Raw genomic sequence first — 23,902 nt, 5'->3', positions numbered from 1 at the left:
AAGAAAGAGAGAGAGAAAAGGAAAGGAAAGGAAAGGAAAGGAAAGGAAAGGAAGAAAGAAAAGAAGGAAGGAAGAGCTGGGATCAGGTAGGCTGGGCACTCAGGAAACCATGTTTATTATATATCTGAATCTGGGAGGCAGGTTTATTGAGTATAACTCAACAGGAGTTGGTATACTATGTAGAGCTGAATAAAAAGGTTTAGTCTCCGTATGAGATTCATATTCTCTCTCTCTCTCTCCAGGGGTGTTGTGGCAAGCTGTAAACAACCCAGGAGGAAGCCGCTTCCAACCACATTTCTGTATAGCCAGCATCCACACACAAACCAGCGGAAGGCTTTGCGGTTCCCATGGGTCTGAGGCCATTGCACCTTTGACATACTCATTCCAACAACACGTTACCTCAGGGCCCCGTCCACTCCTTACACACTCATTCACAGCTTTCTCTGATCTCCATACACTCCTGCTTTTGTTAATGCCTGGGGTGAGGGTAGCCATTTGTCCATCGGACCTCACAGCAGAAGTCTGGAAACGATGAGCAGGAGAGTAAGATTTGCTCCTGATATGCACATCCAGGAAAGAGCAGTCACCCAGATTATTATTTCTGCCCTTTAATAATGAGAATGCTCTGACTTATGAACTAGATGTGATGGTGTCTCAATCCTTGGCCCAGGCACCAACACTGAGGATTCTCGGAGGCTCCTCCTTCCTGTGTCTTGTGGAGGTCACAACAGACACAAACACCTTCCAGGAACCAGCTGCTGACTGCCTCTTTCTTCACTTCAGGAGGAAGCTTTCAGCCTTTCTCAACTTCATGTCTACATTTACCTGGCTGGCTAACTAACCCTGAGCAGTGAGATGGGCTCTGCCAATTTTTGACATCCCTAAGACCCCAAATTTTGACCATCTCCTTTTTAGGTAATGGCTGGAGGCTTATAGCCTCCTTACTATCATCAGCCATTGCCCCCTTCTGGATACCTGTCACTTTCAGGTACACTCTACCCACAACAGGAGCTCAGCTGAAGCCACCAACCCCTAAAGCAGGACTTTGGGTCCATTCTATAGAAAGTGGGCACCAGGGTCCCCTAATCACAGGGTCACAATACCTGCAGCAGAGCTGGGATGTGATGAGTTCCAAGAGCAAGACACAGATGCAAGCCCTCCTTACCTACCGTCTCAGGCTGAGGCAGACTCCTCTGCCGACAGTCAGGAGCTAGGGAGGAAACGGGACAGATATTCGGAAATAAGGAGCCACTGCAGGCTTACAAGAAAACATTTTATTTGATGTAGAAAATTCTAAGGTACAAAAGCATCTTACAAATGTCAGCCATGACTTACTATCATCTATTTACAATGTTTATACAGTCAAATATACCACAATATACCAGCAATATCGCCAATGTAAAAATATGGCACAGTGCTATAGGCTGTCAGTGCTTACCATTCTGCCAAAAGCCCCAGAAAGGACAAACTTGGACATAAAACAGAACAAGGGCACCAGTCCTCCCCACGCCTGAGGCCCTCCTCCATAACATGGAAGCTTCCACAGTAAAAACACTTTTGTTTTTAAACAGATCAGAAAAACCGAAGCTACTCTTAAAATGACCACTTGAGTTTGAACAGAAGTTTTTGCTTCTGTTCAAACTTGATATGCTTCTTTGAGAGAAAGATGGATTTAACACACACACACACACACACACACACACACATATGAACACATTGAATATAATCCAGTGGTAGCCACACAGGGCCAATATTCTTCCTTCTCTTCCGGCCAGAGTCCATGTGATATAAATATTAGCTATCCAGTCGGGGGTGATCGCTTCTGTCTGGCTCTTGATTGCATCAAACATTATGCCTGCTTAACTGAGAGATCCAGCCCTAGAGGAGGAGGGAGAGGTATCTGGGGTCCCCAGTGAGTATCAAGGGTGAACCAAGAGGCAGGAAAGAAGACTACTGGCTGAAATTCTCCAGAGGCCCTCCCTGAGGCATTCCAAGGTGTTTGGAAATAGTCCCCAACAGTCAACGGGAGGTGGCCCTTGGCAACCTCTGGCCTCACCTTGCCAGAGGTTCTGGTGAAGTGTGTGCCATTTAAACAATATGATTCACAAAATACAGGGCAAGTCTAGAGAGAGGTAAAAATAGAACCCCAGGTTGGCGCGTGGGATAGCTGCCGCTCAGCAGGTAGGCAGGTGCTGGCCTTGAAGAAGACACCAGACACAAGCCCCAGCTGCTCACCTGCAGGAGAGAATAAAGCACAAGACAAGGACTGCCACCAAGGAAGCAACGGGTGGTGTTCTGATTGAGCATATGCACCATGATATTTTTATGTGGTGAGAGCAGCCAGCCCACACAAATCTCCCTGTAATCCTAACTGGAGCATGGTTGTCAGGCAACACCCATGTGAACAAGGCATGGGTGTCATTCGGATAACAAAACAGCGTGAGGCTGAGAAGCCCCCAGAGCACAAGAGCTGTGAAAGTCCTTAAGTGGGTGGGATTATTTACTACTGGGGGGAAAAAACACACCAGGGGATGACCTCACTGCGGTTTCCACTGCTGGGAAGGTGACCAGCTGTTCTTTCTCCTCTATGCTGCAGACAAAAGAAAGCTGGTTTGAATTTCTGCAAGGAAGACATACAAAGGACCATCTGATCAGCAGGGAGGTTGCAGAATCCCCTCGGCTAAAGAGCCAGAATCTCAGCCACAGCCGTGAGTCTGGAACAACTCAAGCACAGCCTGCCTTGAGTCGCTGAGGGATCACACTGGGTGAGTTCAGCCTTTCTTTGCCCCCAAGTTCTAAAACCGGAACCGAACCAACCGCTTCCAGCTGGCTCTCCTTTGGCCAACTTTCCCCCTTGGGTCTGGAAATGTGGTGATATGACAAGGGCCAAACACTGTGGGGATACCTGGTGTCTCAACAATAGAAGAGCATTTTGCCACCTCCTATAGCATTCCTCCAGAAGACCCTGTCCCAGACTTCAGAGAAAGGAAGACGGCAAAACACAGTATGAGGGCACTCTGGGTCCCCCAAATAAATTCCCCTAATAACACCCTGGCCTAACCTCAGAATTGCACCACACATAAAAACATGATGGCAATTAGAACTAAACTATAAATAAGGCCCTAAAGACTGGGGCTTAAATGCAACTGCTGCCTGCTTTTTAATATGGGACGATAGAGATCTGACTTTGAAATTAACAGCAGCAGAATGATGGCGGTGGCAGTGGAGGCAGCGCACATCTTTAATCCCAGCACTCGGGAGGCGAAGGCAGGTGTATCTTAAGAGTTCGAGGCCAGCCTGGACTACAGATCGAGTTCCAAGACAGCCAGGGCTACACAGAGAACCTTATCTTGAAAAATCACCACCACCAATAAAAAACAGCTGACCTGCCTTTCTCTTGAGAATTATGAAATATAAAAGACACTATCAAAATGCTTAGAACGTATTCAAAATCATATTAAGGCTATGGGTCATGTGCACACCAGAGAGAGAAAGAAGTATCAGAAGTTCAAGGCTAGCCCGGGCGACATGAGACCCTGGTTTTTGGTTTTTTGGTTGGTTGGTTTTTCTGTGTAGCCCTGGCTGTGTAGACCAGGCTAGCCTCGAACTCAGAAATCCACCTGCCTCTGCCTCCCAAGTGCTGGGATTAAAGGCGTGGGCCACCATAGCCTGGCCGAGACCCTGTTTTAAGAAGCAAAATCATCAGAAGAGCATCAAGTTTGTCTGAAAGATAGATAGGGCTAATACAGCTTTCCCCAGGGCCCCACATATGCGCAATTACTGTGGCTGGTTTTCATTTCCCATCTTACAAAGCAGAATTCACAACCTGGCAGCCACTGGGCAAAATTAGATCTATCTACATGTTCTATTGGTCCTGGGTTCATTTAAGTAGTTTCCAAAGCTTAATTGCTAATATTTAGCTTTTGTTGTTGTTTGTTGTTGTTGTTGCATGTGGTTTTGGTGTTGCACTCGTGCACACCCACGTACACACACACACACACACACCCCGGTATCTGTGAGCATCACAGCCAGCATGAGGAAGCCAAAGAAGACAACTTTGGGACAGGGTTGCTTCACGCCTTCCACTGTGGGTACGTTGTCTGGGTTTGTTTCAGAAATGCTTGTACTTTCTGAGCTGTCTTGCCAGCGCTAGGCATTGACAGCTTCAAAATGAGACATCCTCAGCTTTTCTTGAAAACCAAGAAGCCCAGGAAACACTGCTGAAGGCTGGACAAGGGTGCCTTGGTTTGCCCCAGTCGGTGCCACGCCCTGATGTCTCTCTTCAAGGTGCTATGTTACTGTTTTCCTTATGCCGGGGTATACAGGTGCCCCAGAAAACACAAACTTTGCCAATTACCAGCAGCCATGCCCAGTGATGGAAGATTTTTAAAAAGACTAGAAATCTCCACGTTGGCATTGCCTACCTTTCCCCAGTACCAGCGGAGTGTTCTCTTGTGTCGGGGTAGCTAGGGACTTCCTATTTCCCTTTCTGTCTGGAGTGAGGGTGTGTCATTTTGGCTCCAGGAATAACACAGCTTCCCTCTTCCTCTGAAAAGCTCCTGCAACCCCACACTTTTGGGGGAACAGCTTCCTATTTAGTTACTTATATAAAGTCAGAGGACCTACCACTAAAGGTTGTCAAGAAAATTAGCAACATGAGCCACAATGGCTGGGTAGGTCTGCGCTTCAAGGGCAGGTGAGCTACATTTCTGACTCACCTCTGGGCCAGATGCATGAGAAGCACCTGTAGGGCACGCATAAACACAGGTCAACAACTTTCTTTCTTGGTTTCCTGGTACCCTAGCCCCCCTCACACCCGTCTCACCTTTGCCCCCCTCCCCCGCAAAGGACCTGGTCTATTTCCCCACAAACCATTCACTCTCAGCCCCAACCCCATCTCCCGTTAGCATCAAAAAGCTTGTGCCTTGTCAGAACTGGCACCTTGCCTTAATCTGCAAGGCCATTCTCATTCCTGGCTCAACGATGAGGTGTATGGGAAAGAGGCTGGCTAATACTATGGCTCCGCCCACTATCTGCTCCTTCAGGGCTAAGAAACCATCACCTGGCACGTTAGAATCTGGCTCTCTCTTCTGATCAAAAACACTTGTATGTCAAAATAAAGTCACCCAATGGCTAAACACAAACAAAACTTCACCTGACTCTGACTTTTTGGACTAGCAAGCTAGATGGCTCACAGGGCTGCCCTCCAGTTTCCTCATCTGAGTTCATGCATCGAGCCTGGGCCTGGGATCCAGTGAAGCTAAGCCCTCCTCCACCCAGGGCCCCATGCTGCTCCTGGGCACTCTCAGGGACCCCACACTCCACATGCAAAGCTCAGTATCTATCCGAAATGTGGTTTCTAATGGCTCTTTGGGGGGGGGGATAAAATATTTCTTGGCCTCAATTTAAAAAGAGAAAAACATTCTCTGATGATGTTCCCAGGGAACGGTCATACATTAGCAATTTAGGCCCACCAATCTCCCTCACAGAATGAATGCCAAGACTGAGCACGGCCAGGAGAGCCTCATGGAGGTGGGAGCTCTGTCTGCTCAGTCTGGATTCCACAGTGATAATATGGCGTGAACTCCTCTGCAGAGATGCCTGGTTTTACTGCGAGACCAGCTCACAGCTTGCCCAGAGCAGCTGCTCTGTTCTCTGCTAGAGAACATGTGGAGCACGCTCTCCTGAGAAGCTGCCAGCTGCCTGTGCAGAGCAGGGAGAAGGGTGTTTCCATCCAAAATGCACACAAACCGCTTCTTCTCAGCAGGAACTAAGGGCTCCCTTCCCCCACCCCCCACCCCACTGCAAAGGTGCCTAGAAGGGAAATCCCCGGCTCATCTCACCTCCACACCTGACCTTGGGATCTTTCTCAGCAACCCCCTTAATGCTGGTCCAATCTGGTGGAGTAGTAAGAAAAATCAATGGTTCGTAACAGAATGCTGAGAAGATAGGCTGCCAAAATCCAACAGCACCCATGCTAACAGTGGAGAAGGATGCTCAAACCAAGTGAGCCAGAGCAAGGGATAAAGGTTTCTAAGGGGGAGACAGACTCATCGTTATATACATCTAATTAAGGTACAGGATAGGAAGAGATGGTTTACCTTTGGAAACAGAATTTCTGTACAAGATTCATTCATAAAAATAGAACATTTACTTTTGTAACAATCCCCTCCTTTCTGCCTTCTGAAAAGGAGGTTTGTCACTTGTCAAAACCAGCAGATTAACTGGCCACCGTCTCCCGTACACTGACGAGTATTAGTGGATTCTGACCTCTAAAATTCAAGACACGGCACCAGCCAAAATACAAACCACGATTCTAATAATGTTGCTGCCCAGCTGAGTAATGGATAGCAGTCCTCCACGTCCAGCCGTCACCACCCGAGCTACAGAGCAGTAAATGTAGCCCAGGGAGAAACTAAACAGATGGCTAAGGCTCCCATGAGATGGCTACCTCGATGCAGGGAAAACGCCCAGGTCCTGACAACGTCTGCACATTAATCAGCCAGTTTCACGTAGGACAAACAAGATGGTCCAGCCCCACAGGATTCTGTCCTGGTTGGTCATGTTTCCCAGTAAGAGAGAGAGAGCTGTTTTACAAAACGTGACTGGATGAATGTTCAATCATTGTCTGGACCTTGGACTCAAGGTTTACTTAACACTCAGGACAGTGTAAGTTCCACATCAAAATGGACAGAAACATGACCTGCAGCGCAGCCTGGGTCCCAGCAGTACTTGACATGGGTAAGTAAGCTGTAAGGATGCCGAGAGGGCTTTTCCACAAAGCATTTTGAGTTTAAGTAGCCAGAGTTCAAGTGAAGCCAGAGCAGGCTGTGTGGGAGCTTTCCTATTTCTCGTTACCTGTTTCCACTCTACCCCTCTCAGAGCAGGCTCAGATCCAAGGATCAGTCTGAGATGGACAGCTGCAGTCAGATCTAATGGACATGCCTTTCAGGGTTCCATATGCTTTTGGGAAACTGGAGACTTTGCTAAGTATCCCTTAGAAGGCTGGAGCAGAACAGATCGAGTGCTAGCCAGAATTTCATTCCAGATATCCCCGTGTGCGCCTTCAGCTCCAAGTAGGCTGCACAACCACAGAGGTGAACTGGGGAGCCAGAGAGATCAGCAGCTAAAGTGGCGATGCTTAGACTCTTCCGAGTCCTTACAAAGGAGCAAGCGCTTGCAGTTCGTCAGTGTGGCTGTGGCAACCATGTTCTCTGGACACCCCAGAGGCAAGGAGCTTGGAAGGGAGGGTAGGGGGGTCCTCCTCACCTAAGGAGAGAAGAAAGGACAGAGCCACAATCAGTACACTTTACTGACCCAGACCCCCAGTGCCACCACATGGCTGGGATTCGCTCTTGTGTGTTGCACAAATGAGGCAGGCATCGGAACCAGCTCAGAGTAATACTCTCAACCTCTTACCAGAGGAAGAGAGATCCCTCCGTTAGAGCCAAAGTTTTACATGTGTGACTCCAAGAACTTATAGGTGTGGTGGATTCCTGAGGCTCTCTGGGGAAGAGCCCTCCTTCCCGGAGCACTGTGTGAAGCTAGCACTGAGAAGAATACAGTGTTCATGAACATACGGTTTAATAGACATCTGGGCTTCAAAGGCGGTGGAAAGATAAAAGGCAGCAAACACTTCAGCTCCCAGAAGGGCACAATCCCACAGACCCTTATCCAACACATGCATTTAGTATTCCAATCTTTTCAGAGTTAGGAGACTGCCAACCCTACTGACAACTGGAGCTTAACCCTCGAGACCCCATGGTGGGAGGGGCTCTACTCCCAAAAGGTATCCTTCTATCTGCATGTGCCTGCACGTGCCACACCCAGCCCCTATTCCCATGTGTGTACACACACAGAAAATAAACATTAATTTTTTAAAAGGCGATTCCACACCCAACAGCATATATAACGCTGGTGGAAGGGTTTGAGCGGCTCGCCATAATTACCAGAACAACCATTTCTGCAGTTCACTATTCCTGTTACTGGAATTCATATTACATCTGTCTATTTGTCTCAAAAAACAAGCAAACAAACCCACAACTACAACAACACAATAGATGATAGATAGAAGAGCAGACAGACAGATTAAATAAGGGTCCAGTCCTAAGACATCTTACCTAGGCCAGAGGAGGAAGATACACTCTCGGTCAGAGAAGATGTTTCTATCTGATCCGGAGAGAGTCCCTCCATCAGAGGCAGAGAGAGCTCTGATGAGGGTACAGAAGAATCATATATGCCTGAGTCCCGTGGCATCTCTGAGGGACTGCCAGCTTTCACTGCGTGTAACAGGGGCTGCAAGGCAGGGGCACTATCACAGGAGGGCTGGGCCTCAGTGTCTTGGTCCAGGCCTACATGCTGACTCTCCAGGTATGAATAAGAGTCGGCTGGCCCAGCGGCCCCAAGTACACAAGCCTCGACTTTCCGACAGAAGTCACTCTCTGGCCCTGGTTTGCTTATGACATCATTTAAAACCAAGCCTGAGTCAAATTTCTCCAGGACTGGCTCCTGGTAACGCACAGGGGGATGTTGGAAGGGTATAAACTGCTTCTCAAACCAGTCAGGCTCCTCATCAATAAACTGGTGCATGTTGCAAATGGCAACATACAGGGAGCGGCCCGATTTGCTCCGGAAGTAGTTCCTTCTGCTGCTGTGGCCTGGGTGCTGACCCAGCACCTCCTGCTCTCCTGAGTGCAGATGGGCACAGAGCTCAGGAAGGTGGTCCATGAGCTTGTACTTGGTGCTCAGGTCCAGGCTGCAGGGTACATCCCCTTCACAGGAATAATCGAAGTAGACGGCGATGAACTTGCGCAGTGCGGCAGATGAGCTCTGCTTGGCCTGACGGAGCTTCTCAGCAATGGCTGCCACGGCCACCAGGAAGAACTCGCCTTGCGCCTCGCCGCGGCTGCCTCCTTTGTGTCTGAAGTTCTTCTTATCTACAAAGTACTTCATGCCTTTGGAGCACACGACAATGATGAACTGGGACTCGTGGATCTTCTGAATGGCCCATTCTCTCTGCCCCTCTCTGCAGAGGCTGAAATCTTCCCACAAGTCCAGAGCCACCTGGAAAGAGCACAGGTCACTTCAGTATTCATTTACGCCAGCACTCTATGGTCAACAACTGCATCCACACACCAGACTTCCTGAAATTGCTTGTCACCCATGGCATCATTTTGATAACACAGGGGGCCATTAGCACTGTGGCCCTACAAGTGAGGAGACAGAAGCCAGGATTTTCAGCAGCTTGTCTAAGACACCTTGAAGATGTCTGATGGTATGATGGGAAGGAACTGTGATTGGTCCATGTGATAAGTGAGACTGCCGGATACAAGGAGCAGAAAGATCCTGGATACAAGTCTAAGTGGCTGAGGAGAGAAAGTGGATCGTGACCCCATAGTGCACTGGGATATGGAGCTTAGGCCTGGCCAGAGCCATCTACAGTGACGGGTGACTCACATGCAGAACGTGACTGAGAAAGAGGACCTCTTTGGCTGTGTTCAGAGACCCAGGGTTAGCCCGCTGTTCTGCTGCTATAGTATAGCTTTCCTGGTTAACCCTGTCTGGGCTGCACCTCTCTCTTGGTTCCATGAGATCTACAATGTCATAACTCTACAAGGCCTGTGAACCAAGGGGTTTGGGGATAAGAGGGTTGGAAAGAATAGTGGGATCCCTGATACAGCAAAGAAATCCAAGTATGTCTGATGCCCTCAAAGGATTTTTACCCTTTCAAACTGCTTTCATCTGATACTGTAAGTAGTAACTGTACGAGTACTGCTTCTCCTGCAGGATACTGTAAGTAGCATTCCGTGGCAGCTGTATTGGTACCATTTCTCCTGTAGTTAAAAAAATAACCCCTAAGAGCTAAACACAGATTATACAGCGGAGAGCTACTCTGGAAGGATTAAATTCTTCTTTTCTAAAAAAGTACCCAAGAGAAGAAAGCTCCAATGCTTATCTATCTGCTGAAAAGAATACTGACTCGGGGCTGGTGAGATGGCTCATGGGTTAAGAGAGCCAACTGCTCTTCCAAAGGTCCTGAGTTCAAATCCCAGCAACCACATGATGGCTCACAACCATCTGTAATGAAATCTGATGCCATCTTCTGGAGTGTCTGAAGACAGCTACAGTGTACTTACATATAATAAATAAATAAATAAATATTTTCTTTAAAAAAAAAAAAGGAATACTGACTGACTCATCTCATACTTTAATGCATCCTAACATTATTGTTGGGGATTGGTTCTAATGCTTTGATTTAATGGGAAATCTATGTGTCCAAATGCTAAAGGTCCTTGTCTCCAATTGTTTTTTAATAGATCAATAAAGATGCCAGCGGCCAATGGCTGGGTAAAGGGAAATGGAGTGGGACCCTCAGATTTGTGTGGGCTAGGGTGAGGGCGAGGGAGAAAGAGGAGAATCGCCAGGATTCAGAGGGAGATGGATCAGACTTAGAGCTGCAGAAGGAAAATCATCTGGAATGTAGGTGAGAAGGAATGCGGCCCACAGAAGGGCTGCCCAGAAGCACCCTGGGCAGCAAATACTAGGGGGCCACCCAGAAAGAAAAGGGCAGCAAAAATAGATCATAGATTTAAAGGACATTGACTCAGGAGTACTGGAGGGAAATCTATGATAATCAGGCAGAGGACTAGAACTGCCTAGCCTTTGAGCTAGCAAAGTTAACTAGTGTGTGTGTGTGTATGTGTGTGTGTGTGTGTGTGTGTGTATCTTTCATTCTTGGATCAAAGAGTTCCTGGAAGCATGCGACCCACCGGGGGGCACAGAGCAGTGTAGGTAAAAACTCCACACTATCCATTCATTATGTACATTCAAGCTAACTGGTAGCTTAAAATATGTGGCCCCTAGGATTCTATACCACACAAAAATAGTGTGTCTACTAATCTTTTGACCTGTGTAGTTTGTTAAATCATATGTGGAATGTTTTACAAATCTGTAAAAACAAAACAAAACAAACAAACAAAAAAATCCCCTGTACTAGCTGATTTCATCTTAATAAATAAAACATAAGCACTTTTAAGAATATTCCAATCTGGGCTGGTGAGATGGCTCAGTGGGTAAGAGCACCCGACTGCTCTTCCGAAGGTTCAGAGTTCAAATCCCAGCAACCACATGGTAGCTCACAACCATCTGTAACAAAATCTGACTCCCTCTTCTGGATTGTCTGAAGACAGCTACAGTGTACTTACATATAATAAATAAATGAATCTTTAAAAAAAAAAGAATATTCCAATCTTTGACTGAGCAATTCCATTGTGAGGCGTTTATCCTTGAGAAATCATCAGAAATGATAAACAGAGACGCTTTACAAGCTGGGCTAACGCAGCTACAGCAAGTCACTATTATAGATGATGTAGCTATTTAAAGCAAAAACTATGTGCAGTCTAAAAGAACAGGGCAGGGATCTACCACCTCTGCCTGTGCTGTCCGGACAGCTGCAGTCTGCAGGGGTTTGCAGCAGCCATTCAGCTGCTGAACTCAACGCTTTCCCAGCAGGAGGCAATCCCACCAGCCTTTAAATACAGCTTATTAACACCAGAGGGCAGTCTCACCCAAGGAATGGGCCAAATGGACTAAAAAACATCACATGATAACTTGCAATTGTGGCAAACAGGGCATGCCTTCACAACAGCTTAAGAGCCCGCTGTAAAGACTAAGTGTCATTGTTTATGGAAAAGCTACATAATAGCTAACTCAAGAAGACCTAAGAAAGCTGGGCACAGGGGCCCACTCCTTTAATCCCAGCACTTAGGAGGCAGAGGCAGTGGATCTCTATGAGGCCAGCCTGGTCTACAAATTGAATTCTAGGATATCCAGAGCTACAGAGTAAGGAAAAAAAGAAGGAGGAGGAGGAAGAAGAAGAGTAGGAAGAGAGGAAGGAGGAGGAAGAGGAGGAAAGGGGGAAGCTGAGAAAGCAGCGTAGACATCCAAACATTCTGTAAACTCTGGCGCTCTCTCCTACTTCCTGGTTCTCTCTAGCTAAGGCCTTCTCACTGGTTTCTATGACTTCCTACCAATCGACCTCAGACCTCTGTTACACACTCCTCCCAGTGCCCAAGATCTCTTCCAGGGGCAGTCCTAGCCTCTATTCCCAATCCCAGCCAACCTCCCTCAGGGAACTGCCTAGACTCCTAAAAGCTGTCTTCATTGTGTCCTCTCCCTGACGTCCCACTGAGACAGTCTCACACTCTGGTCACGTGTTCCATGACAGGGCACTCACAGAACATCCTATCGCGTGGGAGGCGCTCAAAGCTTTCAAGTATAAGTGTGTCATGCGAAGCCTTTGCTGCTGGTAAGAGACAAGACAAATTCAAGACAGACTCTGGTTTGGAAAGTAAGATTCTAGGTAAGTAGGTTCCCAGGACAGCAATGGAGAGATGACACGGAAGAGAAAGACGGCGTACACATCCTGCCCAGGGTAAGAGAACAAACAGATTCCGTACCTCACAGCCACAGAAATCTTGCAGGAAATAGGCGAAACACTGGACCACGTTCATGTGATTCTGGCCATCTTTATTGGAGTAGCAGAGGAAGACCTTGGGCTGAGGCCGGAGCCTGTCTCTGGGGAGAGCCGCAGCGTATGTGGACGACTCCGGGCTTTCTTCATCTAAATGTGAATATATATTTTCTAAATTGGGAAAGAACATAAGGTTGACACCTATAAACAAAGCTTTGTCTTTTCCGTATGACCCAGGGCTCAGTGTCTCACGGCTGAAATCCTAGCACTTGGGACAGGGGACACAGAAAGGTCAGAAGGTCACGGTCATCAGCAACTACTTGGCAAGATGGAGGCCAGCCTGAGCTACGTGAGATCCAAGTCTCAAAAGTAAATTTACCAAAAGGAGCAGCTGACATCTCCACCTGGGAGTCTCGGGTCTGTGACTCCAGCCTCAAGCTGCATGCACGGTTTCTGTAGTACTGTACCAGAAAGTGAAAACACTGTATTAACCTGAAACTGCCCCTGGACATGCCAAGAAACAAACGCAGCATCCGCCCCTATGGCCGCCAGTGAAGTGAAGGGCCCAGAGCTGGCTCTGGCAGCCAGATAAGCTGAGGGAGGGAGAAAAACTTTTTAAAGTATAATTTACAAAGGTAAAGAAAACCAAACCAACAACAAAAATGGCTTTTCACCTATTTATCTATCTATCTATTTATTATTTCTGGACAAAGGGTCTCACTGTATTACTCAGACTAGCCTCCAGTTCCTGAATTGGATCCTCCTGCCTCAGCCTCCCACCAACTGGGATAGCAAGCTCAGCCGAAAGCACACAAATCTTAAGTTAACATCTTCATTACTTTTATCCTTGGAGTCATCTGGGTAACTCCATCCAGATCTACAGTTTTCTAGGTGAAAGACAGAACTTCTCAATGATGGCCACTCGCCAAACGACTGTTCTCATTTTTCAGACTCCCTGAGTTTGAAAACTGGATTATACCTGGACATTGCCAGGTCCTAGAGATTAACAGCCAAACATTTAAATTCTGGGAACTTCAGTAGGCAAGGAACTAGCAAGGAGGTGTGAGGGGGTCCCAGGCCCCTCCTGAGGAAAGCAGGACTCCCCAGGCCCTGTCTTTGTCGGTACCCACCCTTGGCCTGCTGCAAACTAGAGGATGGAGAACAGTGGGCACAGCATAGACAGATACCTTGTTGCTTCTTTCTGCACATCACAGTGAACAGGGTTGCGAACGCAGATATGACAACCAGAGGCACAGTGATGGCCACAGCTCTGATGGGTCCAGCCCAGGGAGACTGCACTGGGAGATTTCAAAGAGAAAGTCTTTTAACTCAAGCAGCAGAATAGGTTCAGAAAAGGGGGGGAAGCCCCCCTCATTTTTTTAAAACAAAAGCTGACTAACAGGTCCCAGGGTCCCCAACTACCTTACTCTATCTCTGCTGCCTAGATTATAAAAGGATTCAACAATTCCTTTGTAAAGTGTTGTCGAAAATAATCTAATAGCTCTGAATATGCTAATCGCTCTGAATATGCTAACCACTCCAAATATGCTAATAGCTCCAAATATGCTAATAGCTCCAAATATGCTACAAACCCTGTGAAGGAAAGGCCCCTCCCCCTACTTGTCTTGTAAGGATAATTGCCTAGTATCCGTGGCAGATGCAATGCCAGCTTTGACCTTCCAGGCATCAACAACATAAAAGGAAGCGTCCTTGATGAACAATTGTTTAAGGGAGAAGAGGTGAGCGACTGGTGTTTTGTAAACCATGAATTAAGGAGCACAGAAAATTCTACAAGCCTGCTCTCAAGAATGTGCCATCAAATCCAAGCCAAAGAGCTTTACCTGACTTCACCACATACTGAGCAGCTTTCCTGGTGGTGTTGCTGTCATCCACCAGCTATAAAACAGAGAGAGCTGTGTTACTGTTTGGTAAGTGCTAGCACATCTCTACATTGTATCTGTCTATACATTTTATCTAAGAGGGAAGTAAAACAATACATTTTATCTACTACTGGTGATTTCATTTATCTTTCCCTCCCCAGGCAGCTGGTGTGGGATCCAGTAAGGGAGGATAATGGTGATAGCTTAACAATGTAAATCAACTTTTTTTTAAAAAAAAAAGAAGGGGGGAGGGGTCGGGGCTGGAGAGATAGCTCATCAGTTAGGAACACTGGCTGTTCTTCCAGAGGTCCTGAGTTCAATTCCCAGCAACCACATGGTGGCTCACAACCATCTGTAATGGGATCTGATATGCTCTTCTGGTGTGTCTGAAGACAGCTATGCATAGTCACATACATAAATAAATTCTTTTAAAAAACAATGGGGCTGAGGAGATGGCTTCGTGGATTATTGTGGAAGCTTGAAGACCTGAGTTCAAATTCCCAGGGTCTGAATAAAAGCAAAGACCATAGTGTAAACATCTGTAATCCCAGGAGGTAGAGGCAAGACATGTTAGCCTTTCAAACTTATCCTTAGTTCTATAGAAGTTTGGATTTGAGACTAGCCTGGACTACACTGGACTCAGTCTTGAAACCAATAAACAAAACACTCAGAACTCCATGTGAGCTGCTTTCTGTGGAAGTAACAAGAGGGCAGTCTATAGTTGCACATACCTCAATGATATAGTCCCCTGGAGAAACGTTTTGGAGGAGGCAGCTGGTTGTCTCTGTATTCTGGTCCTACAAAAAGCAAAGAGCAACTCAAATGCCCACGTAGTAGAAGAGGTGGCGGCCTCTTCATCCCAAAGCTGAAGGAGACCTGCCACTGGTTTAAGCTCACTTCCGGATGTGATGGGATCAGAGGACAGCAGTGTTCACCTGTCACACGTTCCTTGGCCTTCACTGAATAAAAAGGCTCAGGACTCTTGCCATAGCTTGTGCCTAGTTGGGAGTGCCTCATCTTTGTCACTTGAAAATAAATTAACTAGAATACCCTTTGCTGAATAGAACGGTGAGAGGAGGGGTGCAGAGGGCTCAGTGATTAAGAGTTGGGAAGCAAACTTTTTGTCTATCTATCCATCCATCCACCCACCCACCCACCCACCTACCTAAGAAAGAGCAGGGCCTGTCATGGTGGCACACACCTTTAATCCTACCACTCAGGAAGCAGAGGTAAGCCTGAGTTCAAGGACAGCCTGACTTCATCATGGGTCCTGTACTGCCTTGTGAGTCTCAAGCCAATCAAGGCTACCTAGTAGTGAGACACCCATCTTACAAGAAATACATGTGGAACTTTCATGTAGAACTTTGGCAGACCATAGTTACACAATAAAAATCAATGCAAATCCGTTTCAAGCAAGGAGAGAAGAGCTGGGGCTCGTCTGCACTCATCTGTCATATCTAACTTGAGCAGATGCTCCCAGAAGTGCAGCGGTAAAGCTGCAGGACCACAGAAGAACTAGGCTACGACTGGACCCAGCACACACAGGACAGGTAGAGAGTGCACAGCGTCAAGCATCCACAAAGCCTTTCCCATTGTTCTGGCCATACTCTGTTCATGATGCTCATTTTCAGGTTTCTATTTAACCCTGGTCTTTTGTTTATTAAAAAATGCATGCATGCATCCATCCATCCATCACATACATACAAACAAAATTAAAAATCCAGGGCCATTGATTTGCTAGTGACTTGGCTAGAGGTTTTTTTTCTCCTTCCTAGTTACGTGACCTCCCCGAGCCCTAGGTTCTCCACCTCTAAAGGAGGAATGGAAGCAAGCTCTTTGATGAGCAGTCAGGATCTGAAGAGCAGAAAGTTCAGGGATTTCCTGACACACAGCACCTGCAGATGCTTAAAATATGAGACAGATTGCTTTTGATCCTCTAGCGCTGTACCACCCCCTAGAGCGGCTAAGGTGGAGATGACGGGGACAAGGGACAGTGGTGAGTGAGTCAGCTGGAGACAGACCCAGTGGCATTCTTAAACAACCGCGACCGCACTTACTCCCACCATCCAGTAGCACTTTGAAACACATGTGTTCTTTACACACAGTCACTCACCTGCCTGCAAGTCCTCCGCCTGAAGGGGCCTTCGTGCTTGAGCTTATAGAGAACATGGAAGCCACGGAAGCCGAAGTTCTGCGGGGCATGGTCGAAGGACACGTGCATGTCAGAACCATGCTGGCTGATATTCAGGTTTCGAGGCTTCCAGACTGTGAGGAGAAGGGCCCAGAGTAAGCACCCAAAGGCTGCCCCAACACCATTATGGGGTTAACACTTTTGAGACTTGACAGACAGCTATACTTACAAGGCTTACAGGCCAAGTTGTCAGGTTGTAACAACAGGTCACAGGCTATAATGTTTTACCAAAAAAAAAAAAAAAAAAAAAAAAAAAAAAAGAGTATTTTTAGTTTTAGGACAGTTTTTTTTTTCCTTCTATAACAAATGAACAAAATATATACTGGGTCTGATGTTCTGGTAAAGACACAAATTACATCATTTCAACCATAATTTTCACTATAATTATATTGTGGCTAACAACCATTTAAAAGATACAATATACAAATATTAATGTGATGCACTTCACAGCATCTAAGTGGAAGCTCTATAAAGTCACGAAGGCTTTTAAAGCTTGTCCACTACTGCACAGTTTCAACACTCAGAAGGCAAAGAACTATTCCTGTTTCCGTCACTCAGTGTGCACCATTGTGGGATGTCTATGAGCAGGAGGGCTCTCCTGTGGGTCTGATAACCACTGAGACATTGTTTCAAGCTTCAAGGCATTCTAATTTCAACTCTTCTTGGTGGGCCCTGTGAATGGCATACAGACAGTTCCTAAGGAGTCTGTCATCACTGAAAATTGTATTTCAGAGCCAAGGCCTTTGAAACGATATTCCATCCCAGGAACACTAAGAGACAGGCCAAGCAGTAACTGTGCTACACTGCTAAGCCACAGTCTCCTGGAAGGGTTCATATAATGTCAAGAAAACTGAGGTGGTATCAAAGCCACGGTGCACCGACATGGTGTATGAATACGCGTATTCCCAATACACACCCCATCACGCATCTCATTCCAAAACACACCAATTCCAGTAGGAAATTTTAATCCTAAATTACACTAGTTTTTAGGCAGGATTTTTTTTTTTCCATAAATGCATTCTTTGGTTTTTCTATCTGGCCATTATGCAGAAAGCAACCAGATAGGACAACCACATGGTCCTGACCTGATGAATCTCAGTTTCAATTATGAAACTAAGACTTACAAAATAACTTGGCAGCATAGACAACAACCTCATTAAGAATGACTAAAGGGTTGGGCAGTGGTGGCACAGGCCTTTAATCCCAGCACTTGGGAGGCAGAGGCAGGCGGATTTCTGAGTTTGAGGCCAGCCTGGTCTACAGAGTGAGTTCCAGGACAGCCAGGGCTACACAGAGAAACCCTGTCTTGAAAAACAAAACAAAACAACAAAAACAAACAAACAAACAAAAAAATGACTAAAGAAGAGGCTGGCGAGATGACTCAGCGGCTAAGAGCACCGACTGCTCTTTCGAAGGTCCTGAGTTCAAATCCCAGCAACCACACGTTGGCTCACAACCATCTGTAAAGAGATCGGACACCCTCTTCTGGTGTGTCTGAAAATAGCTACAGTGTACTTAGAGATAATAATAAATAAATATTAAAAAAAAAAAACGACTAAAGGAAACATGGGTGCAGGCTAGGGCTGAAACCAAATATTTCACAGATGATGAGGAATACAGGGAGACCAATCACAAGCAAAGAGGATCCCTGGAGGCAGCTGGCCATCCAAAACCCAGAACTCCAGATAAGAAATATGATGGGGGAAGCCACTGAAGGAAGGTCTCACAGTGACCAGCCATCATATTTAAGGGCTGCCACTCAGGGAGATGAAAGAGAAACCGCATACAGAATGGACAAGAAAAGTGAACAACTGGAAAGCTAACATGATTGGCAGCTAGGAGTTTGGGCTTCAGAGATTTTAGAGCTCAAACCCCAGCTCTTCACAAAACCCTGTGCCCTCTCTATGCATGGGGGAGCAGAGAGAGGAGGGTTTTTTCAAAGGGTTATTACAGAGATGGACTACACTAACGTTTAGAAAACGTTTAGAATAGAGTCTGAATGCCACATGCCACAGTCAATAATGGGGCAGTTAAAATATCAGAGGACATCTTTGGGGAGTTGGTTCTTCCCTTTTCCCACATGGATCCTGGAAATTAAAACTTACGTGGTCAGGCTTGCTGGCAAGTGGATCCCTGTGCCCTGAAACCACCCTGGCAGCCATGGCTTTCACTCATCCCCACCACACTTGTGACATTACGTCCTTTTACCTTCAACTTTTTACTTTTAGGCTGGCATTTGGATTGCTTGTTTGAATCACCACCTAACCTTGTTGTAGAATGCTAGAGATCTCAGAGGGCCTGTGCAAGCTAGGCAAGTGTTCTACAAACCAACCTACAACAATCACACTAGCCAACAAACATCACAGTTTCTAACATGGATATGTTAATAGTGATCACAGCATCCGCAAAAAAATAAAAATAAAAAAAAATAAATGCTGGACTGGTGAGATGGCTTGCCAAGTAAAGGCACCTGTCCCCAAGCCTGATGCAGAAGAAAAAGATCAACTTCCCAATGAACCTGTGACCTGCACACCACAGTGCCCACACACACACACACACACATACACACACACACACACACACACACATACACACACACACACACACACACCATGGCACCTCTCCCCGTTTCCCTATACTCAGGAGATGAAGATGCATGGTTTTAGTCCTAGTACCTGGGAGGCAGAGGCAAGTGGATCTCTGTGAATTCAAGGCCAGCCTGGCGTACATAACAAGTTTCTTTTTTTTTTTTTAAAGATTTATTTATTTCATTTATATGAGTATACTGTAGCTGTCTTCAGATACCAGAAGAGGGCCTCAGATCCCATTATAGATGGTTGTGAACCACCATGTGGTTGCTGGGAATTAAACTCAGGGCCTCTAGAACAGTCAGTCAGCACTCCCAACCACTGAGCCATCTCCCCAGCCCCATAACAAGTTTCTGGCAAGGCAAGGTTACATAATGAGACCTGTATAAAAAATAAAATAATAATAAATGTTCTTTTAAAAAAATCAACTGTCATCTACATGGTAGCTCAGGCTTGTAATTCCACTTAGGAGGAAGGGACAGGAGGTTTGCCAGCCTTAACCTATATAACTTCAGACCTTGTTTGAATAAACTAACTAACTATCTATCTATCTATCTCCATGCTTTTATCTTGGTATTTCTCTTTATGTTAGAATAGGATCTTTCTATGCAGCCCTGCCTATGCAAGTAAAACTGACCTCAAGTTGACAGCAATTCTCCTGCTTTTCTCTCCTGAATATTGCGATCACAGGCATGTGCTACCATGTCTAGCAAGTACCCCCTACCCAATGCTAAAGACTAACCGAGCAGATGCTAGGACAAGCATCCCACCACTGAGCTACAGCCTCGGGCTGCTGGCCTTTACTATTTATTTATTACTTTATATGTATGAGTGTTTTGCCTGCGTGTATGTCTATACACCACTGGTATGCCTGCTGCCCTCAGAGGTCAGAAGGAGTAATCGGATCCCTTGGCATTAGAGTTATCAAACCCAGACAATCTGTGAGAATAGCCCATACTCTTAAGTGCTGAGCCAACTCTCCAGCCCTTAGTTTTTTTTTTTTTTTTGAAAATACATTTTTGAGCTTGTGCAGTGGCTCATGCCTCTAATCCTGGCATTTGTGAGGCTGTGGCAGGAGACCTAACATGGATCTTAGTCTAACCTGGACTACCTACAGAATTCCAGCATAGCCTGGACTGTAGAGAGACTTTGTCCTTTTTGGTTTGTTGGAGTTCATTGATGTGAGTTTGCTTCTCACCCTACTTACTCTGTATCAGTACCTGGTGTGTTTGTAATCACTCAAAAGAAATCACTCCTTTAGGAGGCAGGCAGAAAGGATCATACTTACCCCGTGTTCTGAAGAAGAAGGGATGGTAATTGCTTTCATTTTTAATGGAAGGGAAAGGGACAATCTTTACAAAGTAATCCGTCTCAAATTTCATATTCAGGAAAGGCTGAGATTCCATTCCCTAAAAGGGAACAAAGACACACATGGTGTAGAGAACTGTCCACCCCACCACCTACAAAAGACCCGCACTCCACACTGTCACTGAGACATAATTCCAGGGCCAGGCAAAGCCCAGGAAAGCAGAAAGCCAGGTCCACTTGATGGACTTAGCTTAGGTTTCAAATCCCAGATGCTACAGAAGGAGAGTGCTGTCTCTTCTTGGATAGGAAAGCCACGGCACATCAGTACTGAGCCTGGGAGCTGGAGGGAGTTAGGGGTGAGCCCACAGTCCTCTCCAGAGCACACAAGCTGATGCTTCAGTGTAACCAGAGAGGTGCGTTTACCAGTACTTTCTGGGTGTGTGACGGGCTCAGCTGCCTCCCATTCTCGACCACCTTGGCTGGACCCCAGAGCGCCCCCCCCCCTTCTCCAATTTCAGACTTTCAATTGACCATTCAAACCCCAGAGACAATGGTGTCTTCGGGAACACGCTCCCTGAGCGTGACTTACAGTCCTTCTGAAGCTGCTGTTGAGCTGTTTGGGGTCCTTTAGAATCAGCTGTTGGCACTGTCTGCCCTCCGACTTCAGCTCCTCCAGGATGACTCGGAATCCTTTTAGGAATTCAATGCCTAGAACAGAGGCTCATGATGAGATTTGGACCTAACTATTTCTGAACACACTTTCTCTCCTCAAAGGTCACATCTTCTCCAGCTACACACCAAAGCTAAAGGACATCTACACAACAGTTAGTGCTCAACCTGCATTCACCACCCTGGGACACGTGGCACGGTCGCCATCACTGTTCATGCTCTATCCGGTCATCCGTGCTCTATCCCTCTCTGCCATTTGACAATGATCTAGTGGTTCTGTGACACTTGGGCTCAAGTTTCAACTGATCACAAAGTCTATAGTGGAAGGTATCATTTCAGGTACGCAGGACCGATAGATAATTCCTAGTGAACGGCCCTAAACTTTTATTTATTTATTTATTTGCTTACTTACTTACTTACTTACTTTTATTAGGTATTTTCTTCATTTACATTTCCAATGCTATCCCAAAAGTCCCCCATACCCTCCCCCCACTTCCCTACCCACCCACTCCCACTTCTTGGCCCTGGCGTTCCCCTGTACTGAGGCATATAAAGTTTGCAAGACCAATGGGCCTCTGTTTCCAATGATGGCCGACTAGGCCATCTTCTGATACATATGCAGCTAGAGACATGAGCTCGGGGGGGGGGGGGGGTACTGGCTAGTTCATATTTTTGTCCCACCTAAAGGGTTGCAGACCCCTTTAGCTCCTTGGGTACTATCTCTAGCTCCTCCCCAAACTTTGTTTTTAACCTAAAGTTTTAGCTATATACTTTCTTAATTTGTTTCACTGAGCAGCTTTCAAAACTTCCAACACAGTGTATGTCTGCGCCAGAGAGGGCTCCTAAGCTTCAGATGAAGTATTTTAGGGGAATGTCAGTCTTTCTATAACCACCCCCAAAAAGCAGATAGCCATGGACTGCCCAGTGTGTGCTCTGTGCATACAGCCCTCAGAGGCTACAAGATGCCCATAACATTTCCATAAACATTGTTTAACAGAAGGTAGGCAACTCAGGTTTAAAGGCAAGTCTCTCACAGTTATTTACAAACCGATCAGCTCAGTTATGCAGAGATGGACAGACCTGGGCCTTAGTTGGTTTTTGGGGTTTTGTTACTAAAAGGCGCAGGCCCAGCCTCGCCACCTGAGCTTCCTCCCACTGCACATCTGACTAGATGCTTTCAAAAGGATTAAGCTCTGATGGCCACAAGAGCCGGCAATGGGGCTCTGCATCCAAGTGCAGCTGGAGAGCCCCCAAGCTGGCCTCAATTGTCAAGATATTGATTTCACATTCTTTCTGAACACCAGACAAGGAGACATTTTCAACCCTTCCCCTCTCAGAGCAAATGTAATTACACAGGATGCAATTAACCAGGTGGGAAAATTATTGATGGCAAAGGTCACAGAGATCTTTTCTCTTTTAAGTAGGTCCTCCAATTCTGTAATTATTTGATGAAGAGCACATTAAGTTCCCAGTAGCTAGGGTGGAAAAGGCACAATTAAGAGCCTTGTATTGCCAGGCTGTGATGGCGAACACCTTTAATTCCAGCACTCCGGAGGCAGAGGCAGGCGGATTTCTGAGTTCAAGGCCAGCATGGTATAAAGAGTGAGTTTCAGGACAGCCAGGGCTATACTGAGAAAACCTGTCTCGAAAAAACAAAAAACAAAAAACAACAACAACAACAACAACAAAAAAGGAGCCTCGTACTGTAGAAGCCGGGAGTTCTACAGTACACTGCAGTTTTTCAACCACGAAGCTTCCTGTGTGGTGACAGCCAGGGGATCCACAACCCGAGATTAATAGGCAGGATGATACAACACAACACCTCACAGAAACTTGCCTTTGGAGACCAAGAAAGACTTCTGAACAATCTTTACTATTTAAATACTACTTGATTGGAACAATGTTTCCATAAACATTGTTTAACAGAAGGTAGGCAACTCAGGTTTAAAGGCAAGTCTCTCATAGTTATTTACAAACCGATCAGCTCAGTTATGCAGAGATGGACAGACCTGGGCCTTAGTTGGTTTTTGGGGTTTTGTCTCTGTTTTGTTTGTTTGTTTTGTTTTTTAACTTATTTTTTAATTATGCACACCAGAAGAGGGAGTCATACCCCATTACAGATGGTTATGAGTCATTCTCCAGCCCGTTTTTATTTTTTCAAGACAAGAGTTTCTCTGTAGCTCTAGCTGTCCGGGAACTCACTCTGGAGACCAGGTTAGCCTCAAACTCAGAAATATGCCTGCCTTTGTTTCCTTAGTGTTGGGATTTAAGGCGTGCGCCACCACAGCAGGACTGAGCCTTGTTTTTCAATGGACAAACTGAAATCATAATACTAAATATAGGGCTGGAATCGACTGAAGCAGCAAATCTAATTCCTATGACACATCCGTCCTGAGCTTGTGGAGAAACTCTCATTAATTCCTCCTAACAAACATGGAGGTAGGTACTATCCCACTTACAGAGGAGGAAAGGTCAGAGGAACTGACCTCCCACCCCGCATGGTAAACAACACCCGGAAGCCTTGAGTTTTCAGCCACTGTCCATAGCCTTGTGCTCCACTCCCCTAACTTCCCAGGGGCTAACTTGATAGACAGATCCCATCTATGGCCACCCCACTCTACCCAACCCCACCTTAAATCATTTCTCTTCCCACCACCAGATTATACCTCTCACTCTCCTCTAAAGAGGGAGTCTGCCGTTTGTCAGATCAAGGCTTGGCCATTTAAGCCTTAAATAGAATGACCGACCGCTTCTTTTATTCAGAGAATAGTCTTTTAAAAAGAAAAAGGATTTA

The 23,902-nt window shown here is 46.2% G+C and overlaps 1 protein-coding gene across 3 annotated transcripts in view; it reads right to left on the bottom strand.

Annotated features, from left to right (window-relative positions):
- Nucleotides 1-1,259: 1,259 nt before the first annotated feature.
- Nucleotides 1,260-23,902, bottom strand: part of Il17rd (interleukin 17 receptor D) — a 68,323-nt gene continuing 45,680 nt past the window's right edge. For 2 of the 3 annotated variants that reach the window (NM_134437.3, XM_006518668.2), the window contains exons 4-13: nt 21,029-21,147; nt 20,420-20,540; nt 16,713-16,757; nt 16,466-16,617; nt 15,084-15,149; nt 14,314-14,368; nt 13,660-13,770; nt 12,459-12,643; nt 8,121-9,063; nt 1,260-7,269 (exon numbers count right to left, since the gene is read on the bottom strand). In NM_134437.3, the coding sequence (NP_602319.1) occupies nt 7,160-7,269; nt 8,121-9,063; nt 12,459-12,643; nt 13,660-13,770; nt 14,314-14,368; nt 15,084-15,149; nt 16,466-16,617; nt 16,713-16,757; nt 20,420-20,540; nt 21,029-21,147 (1,907 nt within the window). In that variant the 3' untranslated portion in view covers nt 1,260-7,159. The remainder of the gene's footprint in view (nt 7,270-8,120; nt 9,064-12,458; nt 12,644-13,659; nt 13,771-14,313; nt 14,369-15,083; nt 15,150-16,465; nt 16,618-16,712; nt 16,758-20,419; nt 20,541-21,028; nt 21,148-23,902) is intronic. The other variant, XM_006518667.4, reaches the window with a different exon arrangement.

Source organism: Mus musculus, chromosome 14, assembly GCF_000001635.26.
Source record: "Mus musculus strain C57BL/6J chromosome 14, GRCm38.p6 C57BL/6J".
Classification (NCBI taxonomy): domain Eukaryota; kingdom Metazoa; phylum Chordata; class Mammalia; order Rodentia; family Muridae; genus Mus; species Mus musculus.
The sequence above is the reverse complement of the archived record's forward strand: the minus strand, read 5'-3'. Positions and strand labels throughout refer to the sequence as shown.